At 39.8% G+C, this 19013-nt stretch overlaps 1 protein-coding gene and 1 long non-coding RNA gene across 5 annotated transcripts in view; one reads left to right on the forward strand and one right to left on the reverse strand.

The window, feature by feature from the left end:
- LOC109558939 (uncharacterized) overlaps window positions 1-16570 on the reverse strand; it is an 85626-nt gene extending 69056 nt beyond the window's left edge. Inside the window, exons 1-3 of one of the 4 annotated variants that reach the window (XR_002180674.2) lie at window positions 16397-16570; window positions 8346-8577; window positions 281-1031 (exon numbers count right to left, since the gene is read on the reverse strand). This is a non-coding gene — a long non-coding RNA (uncharacterized lncRNA). Of the gene's footprint in view, window positions 1-280; window positions 1032-6633; window positions 8578-16396 lie in introns of those variants that run through there. The other 3 variants (XR_011566512.1, XR_002180675.2, XR_011566511.1) reach the window with 3 other exon arrangements.
- Window positions 16571-16913: 343 nt separating this feature from the next.
- On the forward strand, window positions 16914-18757 carry MYF6 (myogenic factor 6). Its single transcript, XM_019960304.2, has 3 exons — window positions 16914-17532; window positions 17823-17913; window positions 18129-18757. Exons 1-3 carry the CDS (start codon window positions 17014-17016, stop codon window positions 18245-18247), a joined length of 729 nt encoding a protein of 242 aa, XP_019815863.1. The 5' UTR covers window positions 16914-17013; the 3' UTR covers window positions 18248-18757.
- Window positions 18758-19013: the final 256 nt, after the last annotated feature.

Below are 19013 nucleotides of genomic sequence, written 5' to 3' on the forward strand. Positions count from 1 at the left end.
CGTTCCCCCTCTTACTAGATAGTCCTTATTCACAAGCAGCTGACAAACTTTTTCTCACAATTTGAACCTCATTGCATTTTGTATAACATCATCTTCTGCATGAGATGTACCTGAACTAATACGTGCAATTGGAAAGTTTCCCTTAGAAGAAGTAAAATAATGTGGCCTACGCAGCAGTGTATTTTCTTACCAATCTCCACTTGCTAAAATATCTTCTCAAGGAGCAAACAAGCACTACTGGGTCAAAGATAAATGAAAGTAGGGGAGCAGGGACACTGAGCAGACAGTAATTTGTCATTTATTCAGGATCACCAGTTACCCAGAATGAAACTAAGATCTTAACAGTATGCAGACAAAAATCCTTTGAACAACTGAAAGTACAAAAAGGAATTCTGTACAATCGGACGACATACTAAAAACTAGTTCAATAGTACTTTTTGTCTTATAGACACTTCAGCAAACATGATTTCCCCGTACACAGCAGTTTGTAAACAGAGTTAATGGCCAATATCCTTATATTGTGTGCATACCAACACACATCTCACTTCCTAAAAGCATGTAAGCCTTCAAAACATAAAACTTGGGGATCACTTATAGAAATTCAACATATTTCAACAGCCACTGAAATATTACAGCCAAAGTACTCAAAACATTTTTTTAATTACATTATATTTACTCCATAAGGAGAAAGGTAGGGGTTTAACATGTTTTTTTCCCCCCCCTCAAAGACTCCATCAAAACTAATTAGACTATAAAAGCAGGGAGGCACAGTTTCAAAAGAAACTTGGAACCAAATATCCCACGAGGTGAGACAGGTGCTGAGATGTAGAGGCGGGTCTGGCCTCGGCTGCCAATCTGTACACACACGGAGGCAGCCACCAGGGCCAGAGAGGACAGTAAGCAACAGCAGGTGGTGAGTCCGGCAGGCAGGACACACGCGGGTGGGCCAGGAGGAGGCATCGCATCACAGCGGGCAGGTGGGGCAAGGCTGAAGAGAAGCCAGGAGCTGGCACCGCTCAGATCCAGGAAAGCTGGAGGAAGGGAAGCGGGTCACGAGGAGTCAGGGTCCTACTGGCCAGCCAGGCTTAGAAGCATCGCCCTTCCTCGGGGGCAGACACAAAGTAGACAGACTCAGGCTGGCTTCAATAACCCCTCACTTTCTGAAGACAGATAGACAGAGATACACAAACACATGTATTTCTAGATCACTCCTTAGTGTGGCTTAACAGTACTAAATAAATGGGAATTGCATGAAAAATACATACAGGCTTTAAATAACTAAGGCACTAAAGATTTGAGAGACAAAGATTTTATCAAAATCAGGTACCAAAAATACATCCTGCTTATCTAACCAAAGCAATAAGAAAAATAAAAATAACAAGTCAAAATTGTCATTATTTGATTCAAAAATATTGCATACCTAGGAAATACAAATAAGCAGACTGAAAGGCTTTAATAAAGGTTCTCGAATACAAGTGACCACAAAATAAATATTCCAAAATGATAACCAATTAATGAATGATAAGAAATAATGGGAAAAATTAGTTTACTGATAACACCCAAAATATAAAGTACCAAGAGGCTAACCTCAGAGGGTACTTCTGAAGAAAACTATAGAACAGAGAAACCTAAGACATGATCAGATTTTTCAGTAAGGGAAGCCTATTATAAAAAACAAGGTTATTTTCAAATTACTTCATAAGTTTAACATGGTAACTTAAAAATCTTTAATAGTGTTAGATTATTTTATATTTATGAAAACATCTTAAGTTCACATTATGAAAACATCTGGAAAAATAAATGAGAAACTTTTATGTGATTACGAGTGATGAGAAAACTTTCCTTTCATATGTTAAAATATTTTATTATAAAAATAAAGTTGAAGTGTGTAACTAATATAAGAAGCAATACCTAATAAAACAGACAAGTTTTCAAATACAGGCCACATAAGATTTTAATATATCAGAAAGTATCGCCCACCAAGGAAGAAAAGATATGTTGCTATTCAGAAATGATGCAGGGAAATTGGCTGCCAGGGGGGGAAAAAATGCAATCATGTCAAATTTAACCCCCTCGTGATAAACCAAGATGGATGTTGGAGTGAATAAATCTTAGTATGTTCCATGCCTTATTTCCTTTGGTCTTAATTTTCTTTAAAAAATCATAAACAATTTCACCTTTTCAGGATAAACACCAACTTTTAATGCCAAGTGGGTCATATTAACCAAATGCGAAACATTTACATTTTCTCCAAAATTTATAAGAATTCTAACAAGTATGTCCCTGAAACAAAATAAAAGGTATCCAAGAGGAAATAGCTCAATTCAGTTCAGTCGCTCAGTCGTGTCCAACTCTTTGCGACCCCATAAATCGCAGCACACCAGGCCTCCCTGTCCATCACCAATTTCTGGAGTTTACTCAAACTCATGTCCATGGAGTCAGTGATGCCAGAAATAAGAGGTATCCAAATTGAAAGGGAAGATGTAAAATTGTCATTATATGCAGGTAACACAATACTTTAAATAGGAAACTCTGTAAGACTTCACGCAAAAACTACTAGAAGTGATAAATACAGCAAAGTAGCAGGATATAAGATTAACACAGAGAAATCTGTTGCATTTCTTTACACTAATAATGAAATATCAGAAAGTAAAATAAAAATCACTTTTAAAACAAAATATTTGAGGGCAGATTTTTTTTCTTTATACCATATTCTAGCTAATAAATAAATAACAGACCATCACAACCTCTCATTCCGTAATGTATCTAGGCAAATATCATGAATGGCTGCTAATAGTAAAAAAAAAAAAAAGTGAGAGAGACACCTTTGTAGAATAAAAAAAAAAAGTACAATGTGATCTTGCCAGCCCTCTCTCCTCCCATCGAGTCTGAATCCAATCAAGCATCTACATCCAGCTACCAATTGATGAAATTATAGACATTAGAAAAACATGTTAAATTATGCCCAAAAATGCAATCAACAAAATTCAGAGTTTGGAAAACCATACAGGACCAATGAATCAATTCTTTAAAAAATCTGGAAAAGATATAAAGCTGTAGCGGAGGAACCACAGAGACTTAAAAGATTTATCAACTAACCACATCCTGGAGGCTTTCTTATGGTACCAGTTCAAACAAACTAAATGTGGCTCCACACAAACAATCACACATTTAAGTTTCTACTGCAACATTATTCATAATAGCAAAAAAAAAAAAAAAAAAAAACAGATAAATAAATGTGGTACATACATACAATGGAATATTATTCAGCCACAAAAAGGAATGGAGTACTTATTCAAACATCAACCTTGAAAACTTTACACTAAGTGAAGGTGTTACTTACCGGTTTGTTTTACCCAACTCGCAGCAAGCCAAAACGGTGAGATGCTGAGGTTTGCAGCAAAGCAAGGAGATGGGCAAATAGGTGTCAAATCATCTCGGAGAAGCCAAGACAATCTTTGTACAGCACTGGCATAACTAAGCTTCAGGCCTCTGCACATTTTAAAGGTCACAAGTGCGCATGCCTACGCATGCCCAGACCAGCGGTCAGGGGTCCTTTCTAGCCCTAAGGCGCGCAGCTCGAACTAGACACAGCTGACTCTTGGCTCAGCCTTAACTACGTGCAGCTGACTCCAAGTTCCTGGAAAACAACTCAGGCAGGCATCTTATTGTTCAGGCTGCATGCTGCCTGGAGGACGTGAAAATCTTAAAACCTTGTTCAGAGAAGGTAAGTGAAGTGCCATTTCACCCATGGTTTCTAAAGAAGCCAGACATATTGCAATGATTCCACTTAAACTAAATATCCAAAATAGGCATATCCATAGAAAGTTCATTAGTGGTTGCCAGGAACGGAGTGGGAAGTGGGATGTGAGTGCTCATGGGAACAAGGGTTCTTCTTGGGATGATGGAAATAGTGGTGATGATTGTACAACTTTGTGAAAATACTATAAACCGCTGACCGACACATTTTAAAACGGTGAACTTTAGGGCTTCCCTGATGGCTCAGTGGTAGAGAACCTGCCTGCCAATGGAGGAGACGCGGGGTTGATCCCTGGACTGGGAAGATTCCACACGCCTCACAGCAACTATGCCTGTGCCCTGCAGCTGCTGAGCCCCGTGCTAGAGCCGACAAGCCACGACTATTGAAGCCCAAATGCTCTAGAGCCTGTGCTCTGCAACAAGAGAAGCCACTGCAGTGAGAAGTCTGGGAACCAGAACAGAGTAACCGCCCAGTTACAGCAACTAGAGAAAGCCCACGAGCAAAAATGAAGACCCAGCTCAACCATAAATAAATATGTTTTCATGAAGCTATTTAATAAGACAATTGGGGAGTTAATGGCATTGGCTAGAAGTACGACCATTTCACTCTCAGAGTTTAGGCCTGAATTACATGTAATTTACAAAAAAATATTTAATAAGTGAGTTCATCAAAAGATCTTAATTAAGTCACATGAAAGGAGAGGTCTGCTCTACTATGTGTTCCACTATTACATGTTCTGTTCTAAGAAGTTTATTGAGGCCTGATTATTTCAACAGCACCTTAGACAGACTACTGTGATCATTTCAAAGTTGTCATAAATGTATTGAAAAGAAAGTGAAAGACAAAGTGTTAGTCAGTCGCGTCCAACTCCAGGCTCCTCTGTCCATGGAATTCTGCAGGCAAGAATATGGGAGTGGATTGCCATTCCTTTATCCAGAGGATCTTCCTGACCCAGGGATCAAACTCAGATCTCCTGAATTGCAGGCAGATTCTTTACTGTCTTGAGCCACCTTACATGGGTTACATGATATGAAACATTTAAGATACCACTTTTTAAAAATAAGTATTAATATTAGACTAAAAAATGTTGTACAAAATTAAGTTATTTCAAGGTAAATTAGAATATTTTTATTATTATAAAGCTAAGACTTTATTAAGAAGGAAGTTGAAGGGTACAAAGAGGGGGTTAAGGATTACTGGTTCCAGTGCTGGGTTCTGTACTATTCTACCTCAGGAACCCAGTCAACTCTGAACAAGTAAAGTTCAGGAAGTGAAATGGTGGCAACTGGAGAGTGTCCAGAAGAATGGCCAACACTAACATACCATATGTCCCAAGGCCTTCACTCTCAGGGTCAGCTGGCAGACTCTCATGACATGGAAGCCAGGAACAACGAGGATGACCAGGTACTCAGGAGCTGGGTTACTAGGAACAAGCAACCCACCAACATAGCACGAGTGCCTGAACACAAATTGATGTACTCTAATTGTGTTGTGACAGCCAGACTAAGCAATTAATTACTTAGATTTAGTATCCAAGGCTTAGCAATTTCAGCTCCAAAAATAAAGCTTGCTATATAATTTTTTTTTTTTTTTAAGCAGAGTGCCTATTATCCCATAAAGTTTCCAGGAAGTTCTACTAAAATAAGATGAGCATTGTATCTTTCACTGATCTGGATGCACAGTGTTTTGGGCAAAGCACCAAATCACAAACAGAAATAGAAATAAAAGAATAAGTATCTGATAAGGAAAGATGCTACTTCATCTCAGGGAAGACGATGAGGGTTTTGACAGTTCTCACTCAGCAGATCTTACACAGTCCCTGCTTTCCACCAAGTAGTCTTCTAAGCACTGATGATTACATAGTTCCTGCTCTCCAGGGTGGACTACATGAGCAAATAAGCACTAGAGGGCAATGTGATAAGAGCTTGGTTATGAATAACCACAGGAGCAAATGCTGTAATCAATATGAGACATAGGAAAAGAGGCAGTTGAGAAAAATAGAAATCGCCTGATGATCCACACTCCATAAATAATCCCTTGTGAGTATTTTCTTACAGTCATAAACTTTGAAATAGGAACATACTAGACAAAATCAAGTGCTCCCAAGCTTACTGTGATTCTGTGCTTTTTCACCAGATTCTATTACCAAGGAAGCATACTATTAAAAAGACGTGATTTAGGCTAAGGCCTTTGATTTTCAAAACGTTGTGAGTTGTTTTATAAAAAGAATAGATTCTGATAGAAGCCAAGTGGTCAATTCTGAACTCAGAATGATTTTATAACCCTACATTTCCCCTTCTAGCTTTTCCTTTCCCTCTCTCCTCTCTCCTTCCTCTCCCCCTCTCCTCTCCTCTGGCTCCATTATTTGTCTTTATTCTAGATAGACTATTAAAAACCCCAGAGCCCCAGAAAAGTCTTGCTGCCCACTTCTGAAAGTAGAGCTAAATTACTGCACCCTCAGGAAATCTCACACTAATCTTATAAGATCGTGCTTCATTTTTTCCTGTGGTTGAAGTTATTGCTAAGATAATGCATTTATAAAACATTTTAAGTAACACACCACTGCCAAAAATAGTATTATAGTATTATCATATGTCCTAAAGCTGATTTTAATCATCACTTTAATCTTCAAAAGATAACTTATTCCATAGAGAAGACTGGGATTTTCTTCAAAGTCAGAAAAAAAAAAATAAGCTTTTTAGTGAATTGAAATGAATAAGATTAAAGAAAAAATTCTGCTATGGGAGCTTTAGAAAGCTATATAAAATACCAAACACTCCAAGAAGTAAAAATAAAGTTTGAAACATAAGAAGTCTAGCTGTTGTAGAATCATGTAGGGAACATTAACAAATGAATAGCTTGAAATTACTTAGTTAAAGCGGCATATGTTCTTAGTTTTATTATATCGTAAGATGAAACAAATTCTGAAGGATTAAACCATGTTCACTGAGTTGAATACAAAGGTAAAATAAAACAGTCAAATATCACATTACACTTATCTTTAAGCATAGCAGCCACACACACACAAATTTGCTACCTTCTGGAAAACATCAAATACAAACATTTCCAGGAACAGCACAACAGATTGGTAAAGTGTAAAGTAGCCCGCGGTTCCTGCATTCTTTCTTGGTGACGTGCTGTTTCTCACTAACCCAAAACAAAACTGGACACACAGAAAAAGAACCTGCGCCACGGAAAAGTCATACAGTCAGTCCCACTTAATTTTATTGCAAAACAAATACTGTACTCTTCTACAGCCATTCCTTCTGTTATTCATTTTTATGCTCTTTAATCCTCAAAGTTCTGGGGGTTTCCCAATCACGAATAGAAATGAGCAAGGTCGTTCATATTTCACAAGGGGCTACAAAAGTCATTCTCTGTCCCCTGGGTTCTGTGAGTGCTTCCAGTCATGGCAGGGAAGTGACCTCCCTCACACAATGTGTGCACACACACCTCCCAACTGGGGAAAAAAAAATCTGTGAACTAGAGATCTACTGGACCCAGTCAGGTTGAGTGTGTGGAACAGTGCAAGTTAGGGAAGAAAGCACTGGCATGGATCTACCTGATATCAAGCCCATTCAGTCTTGCTGGAGAGAACTAATTGATTCTGTTCTTTTGACTTTTTAAGGGCTCCGCTGAAGTCTCCCTTGGGGAGAGTGGAAATGAAACAAATGGTAAACTACACTAATGACTCTGTGACACACTTGCAGGCCTCTGGTGGTGTACCGTCTCCTGAACACAGAAAGGATAGTCAACAAAGAGCCGTACCAGAAAAGTCTGTAAAACCGTAAATTGCCACAACAGCTGAGAGAATCATCCTATTGAAAGGAAATTAATGAGCGAGTGTCAAAATGGGCAGTTGGTGTCAATTCCTAGAGGATTTGAAAGTGAGAAGTGGACTTGAGGAAACCATGTTAATAGAGACCTGGTTTGTATGAAAAGAAAATCATACTTCACCAAATATCCATCATAAGAGTCATGCTTGTCACAATTCACATTAGTCTGTGTTTTGAGAAAAAGAATGCTTTCTTAAGGGCTATGTAGGCACCTTACCTTGTTGAGCTCCAAAAGCATATGATCGTCTGTTTTCTTGAAAACAAATTTAGAAAGAAATTCTACACTCAGCTGATGTGGTAATTCTTGGAACAAAACATACCCACCATTTTTTTTTTTTAAAAGAACCTTTCAAGCCCAAACTATTTTTTTTTTTTAACAACTTTCAAAAAGAAGCAAAAAACAAGAGATGGTACATGGCAAATAGAAATTAGAGATTATGAAACTTTTATAAAGAGAGATTTATGTTAAAGAATTCAAAGAAATTAGTCAAGATACTAGAAAATATCAAGCAACAGCAATTCTATTAATATTTGAAAACATGTAAAGAACTATTCTGAAAGGAGCTATAATATATACTTGCTGTTACTTAAGAATATTCAATCCTACTATAGAGTATAAGAGAGTAGATGAAACTATATATAAAAGCAAATGATTGGGAAAACAGGTTACAGACAAAGTGAGTTCACCCTATGCTTGTCAACACAGAAAGGGCTGGAGGGCCAATTAAGCATCAAACAACCAAATATACCTGAGAAACCCCATTTCAAGAAGTCTTAAAATGACTACTTATTGGTGAAGTCCAGTTTGGTCCACATAATCTGCTAGCCACCCCGTAGATATAGTAGATACAGCTCCCTATAGGTGAGCTGTAGTTTTGACTAGGTATACAGAGCATCCGTGTATTTATTCAGACACCTTCTGTCTGGTGAGATTCCTTGCTCATCCTCAGTTCTGGTCCTTGTACTGGTCTCCTGGGCAGACTGAAGGGGAAGGAAGAAATACAGGACATAAATGCATTGTGTAGGCTTCCCAGGTCCCTAGTGGTAAAGAACCCACCTGCCAATGCAGACGGAAGAGATGTGGGTTCAATCTCCGGGTGGAGCAGATCCCCTGGAGGAGGGCATGGCAACCCACTCCAGTATTATTGCCTGGGAAATCCCATGGACAGAGGAGTCTGGTGGGGTTGCAAGGAATCAGACATGACTGAAGCGACTTCGCATACACGCACATATGCATTGTGTAACTCAAGACTTGGATAGTAAGGTCTCTCCACTCCACCTTTACCCTGTCGTAAGTGTGCTAAACTACACTGTCTTTCTCTTTCCTTCTTACTGTGTATTTTAAAGTAACAATAGACCATGGGTTTCAAGCATTTGAATTTGAGAAGCAATTTCATGACCTCTGGGACAGGATGGCACTGTACATGGAAAATACCATTGCATCATTATTTCCCAATGGGTCAACACAGGTCCAAATCTCAGCCAACAGCTATCAACAGTACCTCTTTTGGTCACTAGAAAAACGGAAGTTATCCTACGCGTGGCCAGATAAACACTGAAAGGTCCCCTAAGTTAACTTGCCCTTAAGACTTTTCCATTGCAGACTACTCTTCTATTGGGCACTGTAAGGAGACTCAGAATAAGGACTTCTTTTTGATTATATAAATCAATTTATGAACTGTAAGAGATGCTCTAAGAGCCAGAATTTAGTTAATAAGCATGTGATTTGGGGAGAGTCGATTAATTTCTCATTGTTTTATTCCCTTTTTAAAATGGAGATAAATCATATTGGCAAAACATTGTGAAATGAAGTGAAAGTCACTCGGTTGTCTCTGACTCTTTGCGACCTCATGGACTATACATACAGTCCATGGAATTCTCCAGGCCAGAATACTGGAGTGGGTAGCCTTTCCCTTCTCCAGGGAATTTTCCCAATCCAGGGATCGAACTCAGGTCTCCCGCATTGCGGGCGGATTCTTTACCAGCTGAGCCACACAAGTGAAGCCCAAGAATACTGGAGTGGGTAGCCTATCCCTTCTCCAGGGCATATTTCCAACCCAGGAATCAAACTGGGGTCTCCTGAATTGCAGGTGGATTCTTTACCAACCTAGCTATCTGGGAAGCCCAAAACATTGTGATATATAATGAAATCATTTATCTAAAGTGCTTCAACACAGGAATTGCCACTTTTTTTTTTTTTCAAAATTGACTAATGGCTACAACTTTACAAAATAAATTATATATAGCTACTCTTCATGCTATACTCTAAAAGTACAAATCCTGGAATATTACAGTGTCAAACAGCTTCTAATCTCATATAGTTTATACTTAGAAAAAAAAATACTTAATAAAAAGATTGTGCTTACATTGTGAAATTATATAGCATGGCTTTTCCAATCACAACACCTAGCCCAGATCTTGAAATTAGAGAAGACAAAACTTAACATGATTAATTTTTATGTGACTAGCAACACACTGAAATAATTCCTGTACTTAAAAAGCACCAGGATATATACAATTTAAACATTTTACCACTTTTGGCACGCCTCTGCCACTTACCATCCTAAAAGCTAACATGTATTTATCTCAAGGTGAAATGTCTGAAGTTCTGAAAAAGTGTGAAATGTGTGTGTACGTCTGATTAAACAACTGTTTTTTTCCAAACCGGTAGAGAAACTTTATGGGATAAATGTGTTTGTACAGTGGTGACTATTTGTCACAGTAGGCTCTGACATAGGCTTTAAAGCACCAACTATTTTGGACAATATGTCATAACCAGCCAGTTGGAGGGCAGTAACAAAATACTTGGCTAACCATTCTATACTAGAGACATCTGTTTAGCTTAGCAAGCTGGTAACACCAGACCCTACTATAATTTGGATCATCTGAAGATCACAATCATTTAGTTTTTAAAAGATGTAAACATTGATTGAAAGGCCATTCCATATATCTTAGACATTTTAAACAGTTACTATGGAGCATCATGAATAAAGTTTATGATTACATAAACTATTACATTTAAGTGAAAAAGACCATAAATACATGATATTATATTTATATTCTTAAAATTATTTAATATAAAATTTACATTATATAATATTACATAATATAAAATTTTTGGTCATATGTAGGACAAAAAAAACAAAGTATGATTTATTGAGGCAAGAGGTTGATGGGTGATTTTTCTTTTCTTCTATCAATTGAAATAATACCAGTTTGTATTGTTTCCTGTGTGCTGGATACTGTATATTAGGTGCTTATTAACATTGTTTTAATCATTAAAACCACCTTATAAGGTAATATTATTTCTATCTTATGGACTAGCTGAGACTTAAGTTAAAATTACTTGCCCAAGGTCAAATATTAGCAAGTGGCAGAGCTGAGTCTAGAACTTATGTCTAACATCAAATCCCATACTTGTAATCACTATAATTCTCTTTAAAGAAAAAAGCCTATACATCCTGTACTCTGTCCATTGCTCATATCTATGAATAGATTCTATCCATCTATCCTGGATAGATGCTTACAGCTTGTTCTGATTTGCCTGGGGATTTCCCAAGCTTAGTCCCGAAAGCAGGACCTTCAGTGTACTTGTCCTAAGCAAACCTTCCCCAGTTGGCAACCCACAGGGTAGGAACACTTAACCTAGAAACATTGTAATGTTTCACAAATGTTGCTCTAAAATCCCTCAATCTGAGTGAAGACAGGGAGTGCGCAGAATTTTAAAGGGAATTTCATTTTCTAAGCACTAAGGAATGAGTGTTTCTGGGGTAGAGGAGAAACACTCCTATTTATTGTCTCTTTCCCTAGATGTTGTGCCTAGAAAATAAATGAGCTGCAGCTTCCTTCAGTAGCCCTCTGTGTCTAGCGCATGAACTGAACACAGGTTATATGGGGGTTGAGAGCAAAGAGTAAAAAAATAAATTTCTTGAAACATCTGAAGAGCAGCCTCTCTGGTTCGTCTCTGTTTGTCTTAGACACACTTCTTCAGAGCTGCTTGAAAAAGGCCGCTGCCCAGCCCAGCTTTCTCTGCCCAGCTTCTCACCGCCACTATCTGGAGATTGCAGGGGATTTGCCTCTGGGACAAATGGAGAAAGTGGCGTCAACACAGACACACTGTCATGTGTGGAGCAGTCAGCTCTGAGAAGTTGTCTGTAACACAGGGAGCCCAGCCTGGTGCTCTGTGATGACTTAGATGAGTGAGATAGGGACGGGGAGAGAGGCTGACCAGAGAGGGAATGTCCATACAGCTAATTCACATTGTTGTACAGCAGAAACCAACACACTGTAAAGCAATTTTCCTCCAATTCAAAAAAAAAAAAAGTTTATAACTACAAATAAAATCCTTATTGAATTAAAAAAAAAAAAAGCTTCCCTTCTCCTCTGCGTGGTTGGGTCCCTCCCCTTGTCCTCAGCAGTAACTCGAACATTCTGTCAGTCTAAACGCAAGCTATATTTACCATGGTGTTTGGGAATCTCTGGGCACAAACTGTCTGAAGATTAGGTAAATTACAGGTGCCCGGGCTCATGTTACTCATTTAGCAGCCACAAATTGAGAGCATTAATCTGCCTCTTCTGAATTTTCCCTTTCAGTCAGCGGCCCTTCCTTCACCTTCTATTCTTTAGGGCCACTCCCTGGCCTTGCTAGCTGACCCTTCTTCTCCCCACAGGCTGGACTTCATGCCGTTCATTTTCTTCCTCTCCTGCTCCTCCTCCTCCAGCCCCTCTTTCTTTTATTCCCTTTCCTCCTCTTTCTTTCCGCTGCTGAAAAAATATAACTATTTTCTATCTGGCCCTCAGTTCTGCTTTTTCAGCTATGACAGAATCTGCTTTTTTGAACCCGGTTTCACTGACTCAACGGACATGAGTTTGAGCAAAGTAGGGGAGACAGTGACAGACAGGGGAGCCTGGTGTGTCATAGGCCAGGGGGTCGCCACGAGTCTAACAGGGTTTAGTCACTGAGCAACAAATGCAACAATCTAGCCAAATTCCCTAGGTATAGCCCACGAAAACCTCTTCATCAGTTCCTGACTGATGCTGTGTCTACTTCTTCCCTGAACTTCCTCCTATGGTCACCACTACCCTAATCGTCAGGTCTGTTAAAAATCTTCAAATCTGCTCCCTAGAAATCCCAACCCAACATCTTAGGAACTTCCCAGACCATTCCATCCATTCGTGACAGATTGTTCATTGTTACACACTCATAAGAAACCACATTCTCTTCCTCCAATTTCCTAGTCACTTGTGTAATTTTTTTTTAAATTAGAGTAAACAGAAATTTGCTGAGGGCATAAACACACGAAACAATTACTGGAGTCCCTAGTGCTAATATTCCCTGGTGGCTCAGACGGTAAAGTATCTGCCAGCAATACAGGAGACCTGGGTTGGATCCCTGGGTCAAGAAGATTCCCTGGTGAAGGAAACAGCAACCCACTCCAGTATTCTTGCCTGGAGAACCCCATGGACGGAGGAGCCTGGCTGGCTACAGTCCATGGGGTCACCAAGAGTTGGAGACAACTGAGCAACTAATACTAGTGTTAATATTTTCACTTCTGTAACACAATTAACACAAATAAATCCCTAAATTTATCCTAAACATCTGTCTTAACAGATCTGCATACTTCAATTAATTCCCTTTGGCTATTTCAATCAGAAGCCGTATGAATTGGGAAGCAAGGAAATTAACATTTTTGAGTGCCCACTCCATAATATGGATTCAACATATATTTTTCCATTTTATGCTAACAACAAATCTATGATGTATGTATTATATATGCCATTTGATGTCTTTTAAAATAAGCCTGGAATGTATAATTATGAATAGCTAGAACTTAGTTTCTGACTTATCCAAGACTGCTTTGCCACCAGATACAACACCTTCCCAAAAGCTCACAGTGGAAACCCACTGTTGGCTGGACTAACTATAATCCTTTTCCTCCTACACTTTTTCACAGAGAGGAAAAGCTGGACATATTCAAGATTTTGTGGAGATGATGGGAAGAAAATACATTTACAAATAACTAAGCATGAAGTAAGAATAATTTGAAAACTATTTGAAAACTCTCAATTCTATCACTAACTTACTTTCACATTTCGTTATGAACTCTAGGCCCCTGAAGTGACTTATTGATATTTAATTTTATTATTCTCTTATTAGTTACTTTTTTCATAATTAAAAAATGCACTTGAACTATCTAAAGCTTGGAGGATAAACCCGTTTTGACCACTTGTTGAGATCTGTGTCTCCCATGTTGTACTGAGAAATAATGTAATTGCAATTACAGGCATCTCACATTCTGTAAACAGTTTGAGTTCCAAGAGTTCACTAGTTAGTTGTTTGGAATCACTGTGTATTTTCCCATTACCTAATCTAATAAAAAATGGTTATTTCCCAAGTTGGCATTTCCTTTTTTCTCTCTTCCCATCCCTACCTCAGCCCTCAAAACAACAAAAAAGGGAAAAATCTGTTTGAACAAGGTGAATAAGAAGACTAATATTATTGGCCTGAATTCTAGAGAATGTTGTTAAAGGGGTTTTGTAATTTAATAAGAAATGACAATTCAGTAGTGATAGCTGAATTCACACAAAGAAATGCCACCCCTGTCTGGGAAGTTTGCTCTTGATTGGCACCCCAAAGCTTTTTCCTCTTCTTTCTAGAATCTTCTCTATGTTTTGAACTCATTGTTTCTCCAGTGGTGATATTTAAATAAGGGAAAAATAAAGGAGAAAGTGCACTTCCATATTCTTTAGCAGGTTCATGATGCATAAACTGTCTCAGATCTGCCCGAAACGTCTTAAAATCAGAGGTGAGTCTGAGAATCGTTATCACCTTACACGTTACTTCTATCATCCAAGCAACAAAATTCTGAGAAGCAATATTTTTCTAACTTCATTTTTTCTGTAAACCTAATTGCAGTAATTAAAATACTTTTCTTTTTGGGTATGCAACATTTTTGAAGTGACTTTGCATTTTTAAAAACTTTATCATGACCTTTGAGAATATGGTATCTTTGTCATTATGTACTTTATGGGTGAAAAACTGAGAATTTGAGATATTAGGGTTGACTAAGTTCTCAGAGGCCCAAAGTAATTGTGATGTAGGCCTTTGATACCCCAATTCAAGTGCTATTTCTCCCATTTTTTTAATTGCTTAGTCAATCTCACTCACCCTTCTAGATTCCATCTCCATAAGAAAAGGGATCATTTTTCACTGCTTTATTCTTGGCACCCAAGACACTATCTGGCACTCAGTAACTCAAAAATGTTGAATAAATGAATTTCAGATATCATTTTCTTAATAATCTTAGCAATAATGCTATATAATTTTACTGCTTAAAATGACTTTTCAAATTGCCTTCTCGTTAGAAGATGCAGCACAGAGTGAAGTTAAGAGCACAGGGTAATTTTCCATAATATATTCAAGACTATTCCATGAATTCTTGGAGCCTCCAATCTGTAGTCGCTACTGCTGATACTAGCAACCAGGGGACTGGCAGAAATAGGAGAAACTGCACAAAAGTATTAGATTCTTATTATTCCCTATAGTTCCTACTTTTTTAAAAACTGAAAAATGGTTCGCATACTTCATAAGGAATATACAGCTGCACAATAACAAAAATGTAAAAATAGCACAAAATGGCAAAACTTAACATCTCAGGTCTATGGCTTGATCAGAAAATAATGATTTATCTTATGGAGTAAGCGACTTAACTCAAAAATGTAACTAGTTTCTACATTGTCTGACCATTGAGTCCAAGGACATTGTTTTCAGCCTATTCATTTTAAAAAATGAAATCATATTGAGCGTAGCCTATAATTATCACTGCTTGGGGTAGAAGAAGAAGATATTATGTTTCCATCTGGTTTTTCAGGCACTGACTCTAATGGCCAAAACCAGAGGTGACTGTCATCCCAAAGGCAATTTATAGTTGGAAAGAGTCTTCCAGAGCTCTGGGAAAGAAAGGGAAGGGAAAAGGAAAGGGTATAACAAAATAAAACAATTTCAATAGGAGGAAAAATTATCTGCTACAGCTGTGCTTCACTTCCTTCATAAGAAATGGTCTTAGCCTTGACATAGCCTTATGCTTTCCATGATAACTAATGTTTATCAAGCAGCTAATGTAAGGTTATATGCTTCACACGCATGGGATCAGTTAATCGAATTGTCCCCAAAATTCCATAAGGCAACCATTGTTATCTTAAGAGAAATCAAAACCTAGTATTGCCTAGGCACACAGAAACAGAAATTAACTTAGCTAGGACTTGAAGGGACTTCTTAGGAACTTAGGGGCCTTGCACTTCATCCTTCTCTTATACCTCCCCAACCACCATACCTATGTGCACTGAACCACAGGCAAGCTGCAGGTAAACACACTCTTCCTTGGTTTGCGTCTTCGCTGCTACCTTTCTCAGCTGAATCCTAAGAAACAACTTATCTGGCATCAAAGGGTGCCAAGAAAGAGAATAAAAAAGCCGTGAGCACACAGTGTAGAATAGGAGCCTTAACAGAGGAACCTTAGAGTGCCACACTGAATCCTGGAATATCAAATAGCTATGAGTCTTATTTCCACTAAAACTATTATTCAAGAGACATTATTACATTCATTGCATCCCCATCCTCAGTCCCACCCCTCACCTTATAGGTACTACTGGTCCACCATGGAGGGGTATGGAATTCGGATCTTACGTTGCCACCCTCCAGAAAAAGATAGCCAAGGAAGGAATCTGAGCACCCTCTAGCCACCCCTTCCAGCTCCCAAACTGTCATACAACCTTAGTAAAAGAGAGGAAAGAGATTTACCTGCTGCTATGGAGGCTGAAGCCTGAAAGTCATGTATAACCTTGGAAGGACTGTAATGGTTTTATCACAGGAATAGCATCTTTTTGAGAGGCAGGAGAGAGAAAAGACCTGAACCACTCTGCAAATATTAAACAAGCTATTTTGGAGCAATGGCTATTGCCTTTGAAATCTTTCATCATGGGTCTATACTTAGAATTCAGATGAGCCTGGGGGAGGGGAACAGTGCAGTGTTAATCCCCAGTTGTTTTGAACTTGTCCTGTAAGCAGGTTAGCCTCTAAAGTGTCCCAAATTGAAGTGTTCGATGCTTTGTTTAAATTTAGGAGTCCATATATTTTGTTTTGTCCTGCATATAGGTTGTCACATCATTCTAAAGGTGACACTTCTCAGTTTTCTTTCAAACTAGATGTTCTAGAGAGCACTGGGTGTAATCACATTGAGAGACTGATGCTCCATGACAGCTAAAAGTTGGATTGAGTTTCAGGAGCTACTATATATAAAGCTGGGGCGACTTATGTCACCGCACTAATTAAATGCCATCTGGGTAACCACCCAGAACCTTCTGGGTTTTTGAGCCCATCACCCTGTTCAGACCAAGTCAGAGGCCAAGGAAGAGAACATGATGATGGACCTTTTTGAAACTGGCTCCTATTTTTTCTACTTGGACGGGGAAAATGTTACCCTGCAGCCCTTAGAAGTGGCAGAGGGCTCTCCTCTGTATCCAGGGAGTGATGGTACCCTGTCGCCCTGCCAGGACCAAATGCCCCCAGAAGCCGGGAGCGACAGCAGCGGAGAGGAACATGTCCTGGCGCCCCCAGGCCTGCAGCCTCCCCACTGTCCCGGCCAATGTCTGATCTGGGCTTGCAAGACCTGCAAGAGAAAATCTGCCCCCACCGACCGGCGGAAGGCCGCCACCCTGCGCGAGAGGCGGCGGCTCAAGAAAATCAACGAGGCCTTCGAGGCACTGAAGCGACGGACTGTGGCCAACCCCAACCAGAGGCTGCCCAAGGTGGAGATTCTGCGGAGCGCCATTAACTACATCGAGCGGTTGCAGGACCTGCTGCACCGGCTGGATCAGCAGGACAAAATGCAGGAGTTAGGGGTGGACCCCTTCAGCTACAGACCCAAGCAAGAAAATGTGAGCCCAGATGCTGCCGCCGGGCGGGGAATGGATAGGCTGATTAGGTGCCTTCCTCGGGGCCTTAACTTCCAGCTGCTCGGTCTCCGTTCCCGGTCCCCTTCCTCGCCCTCCCCTCCCGCTGCCTCTCTAATGAACCCCCGGTGACCCGTGAACACGGGGTGCCTGCAGGAGGCAGGAAATTCGTACCCGGCCTGAGGAAACAGGGGAGACACCCCCACCAACGGCCCCCTAACCCACCCCCGGAACCCATGTTTCTTGACTAATCTGCTGCCTCGGTTTTCCTCCAGCTTGAGGGTGCGGATTTCCTGCGCACCTGCAGCTCCCAGTGGCCAAGTGTTTCGGATCATTCCAGGGGGCTCGTGATAACTGCCAAGGAAGGTAAAGTAAAAGGGCACAGGGCTACTAGAGAAACTCCCGGGAGGGGGCTGGGAAGCTCTCTGGGGGCAGAAAACAATGCTCGGAGCCGAGCGGGAACCGGGATGTGCCCTGCGAGCTGGCGCTCCCAACTCGGCGACCGCGCCTGGCGCGGGGAGCAGAGCTGCCTTCCTTCCATGGGAAGTATGTTTATGTGTCTGTGTATTTTCTGCTCCCAGGAGGGACAAGCATTGATTCATCGGCCTCGAGTAGCCTTCGATGCCTCTCTTCCATCGTGGACAGCATTTCCTCGGAGGAACACAAACTCCCCTGCGTGGAGGAGGTGGTGGAGAAGTAACTCAGTGGTCCGGACGTTCTCCACGGAGCAGGAAGATCCCACCCTCCCTGCTTCGCCTAATCCTTTAGATCACGTTACGTTAATATTTAGGAAGCCAGACCCAGGAGTTTATGATAGGGAAGGAGACATATTCACAAAGAAACTTTTTGGAAACTGCTGTGCACGCTCGGATGAAAAAGCCTTTCGGCTTTGGGCTTGTATCTTGGGAACCGCGAGTGGCTTAGATCAGCGGTTTTACTTTTTGTTTGGTTGGTTTTGTAATATATTTACTTTTATTACGGTGATCCTTTTGTGCCATGTTCAGAAGAAGTTCATTCCTGTTTAAAGCAAAGTGGGAACGTTGCATCTAAATGTTAGTGGTATTGAATGTATTTTTGTAAATAACATTAGTACTTCCATTTTTTATGTAAACCTAAGAAATATATTTTAAATGTGGAGTGACATTGTATATAAAATGTGCGAGGATCCTGGTATTGTAATATTAAAAGATAAGTTTCTATATGAACAAAAGTTGGTCTAATTTGATTCAACTGAAAAAAAAATATGTTTAGAGGGCATAAATAAAGGTGAACCACATTTTAATTTAGACACCACCCAAACCCATTTATTTGACCTATGGGTCGATTTAAAAGGAGGAAAATGGGTTGTTTTCCTGTGCCTGAATTAAACTTTTCATTTTTTTGTCTCATGTAGATCTCACATTTGTGGTTAGAAGTGAAGACCATTCGGAAGGAATCCGTCCTTTTCCCTTTTATCAACATCCCGT

This window comes from Bos indicus, chromosome 5 (assembly GCF_029378745.1).
Source record: "Bos indicus isolate NIAB-ARS_2022 breed Sahiwal x Tharparkar chromosome 5, NIAB-ARS_B.indTharparkar_mat_pri_1.0, whole genome shotgun sequence".
In the NCBI taxonomy this organism is placed as follows: domain Eukaryota; kingdom Metazoa; phylum Chordata; class Mammalia; order Artiodactyla; family Bovidae; genus Bos; species Bos indicus.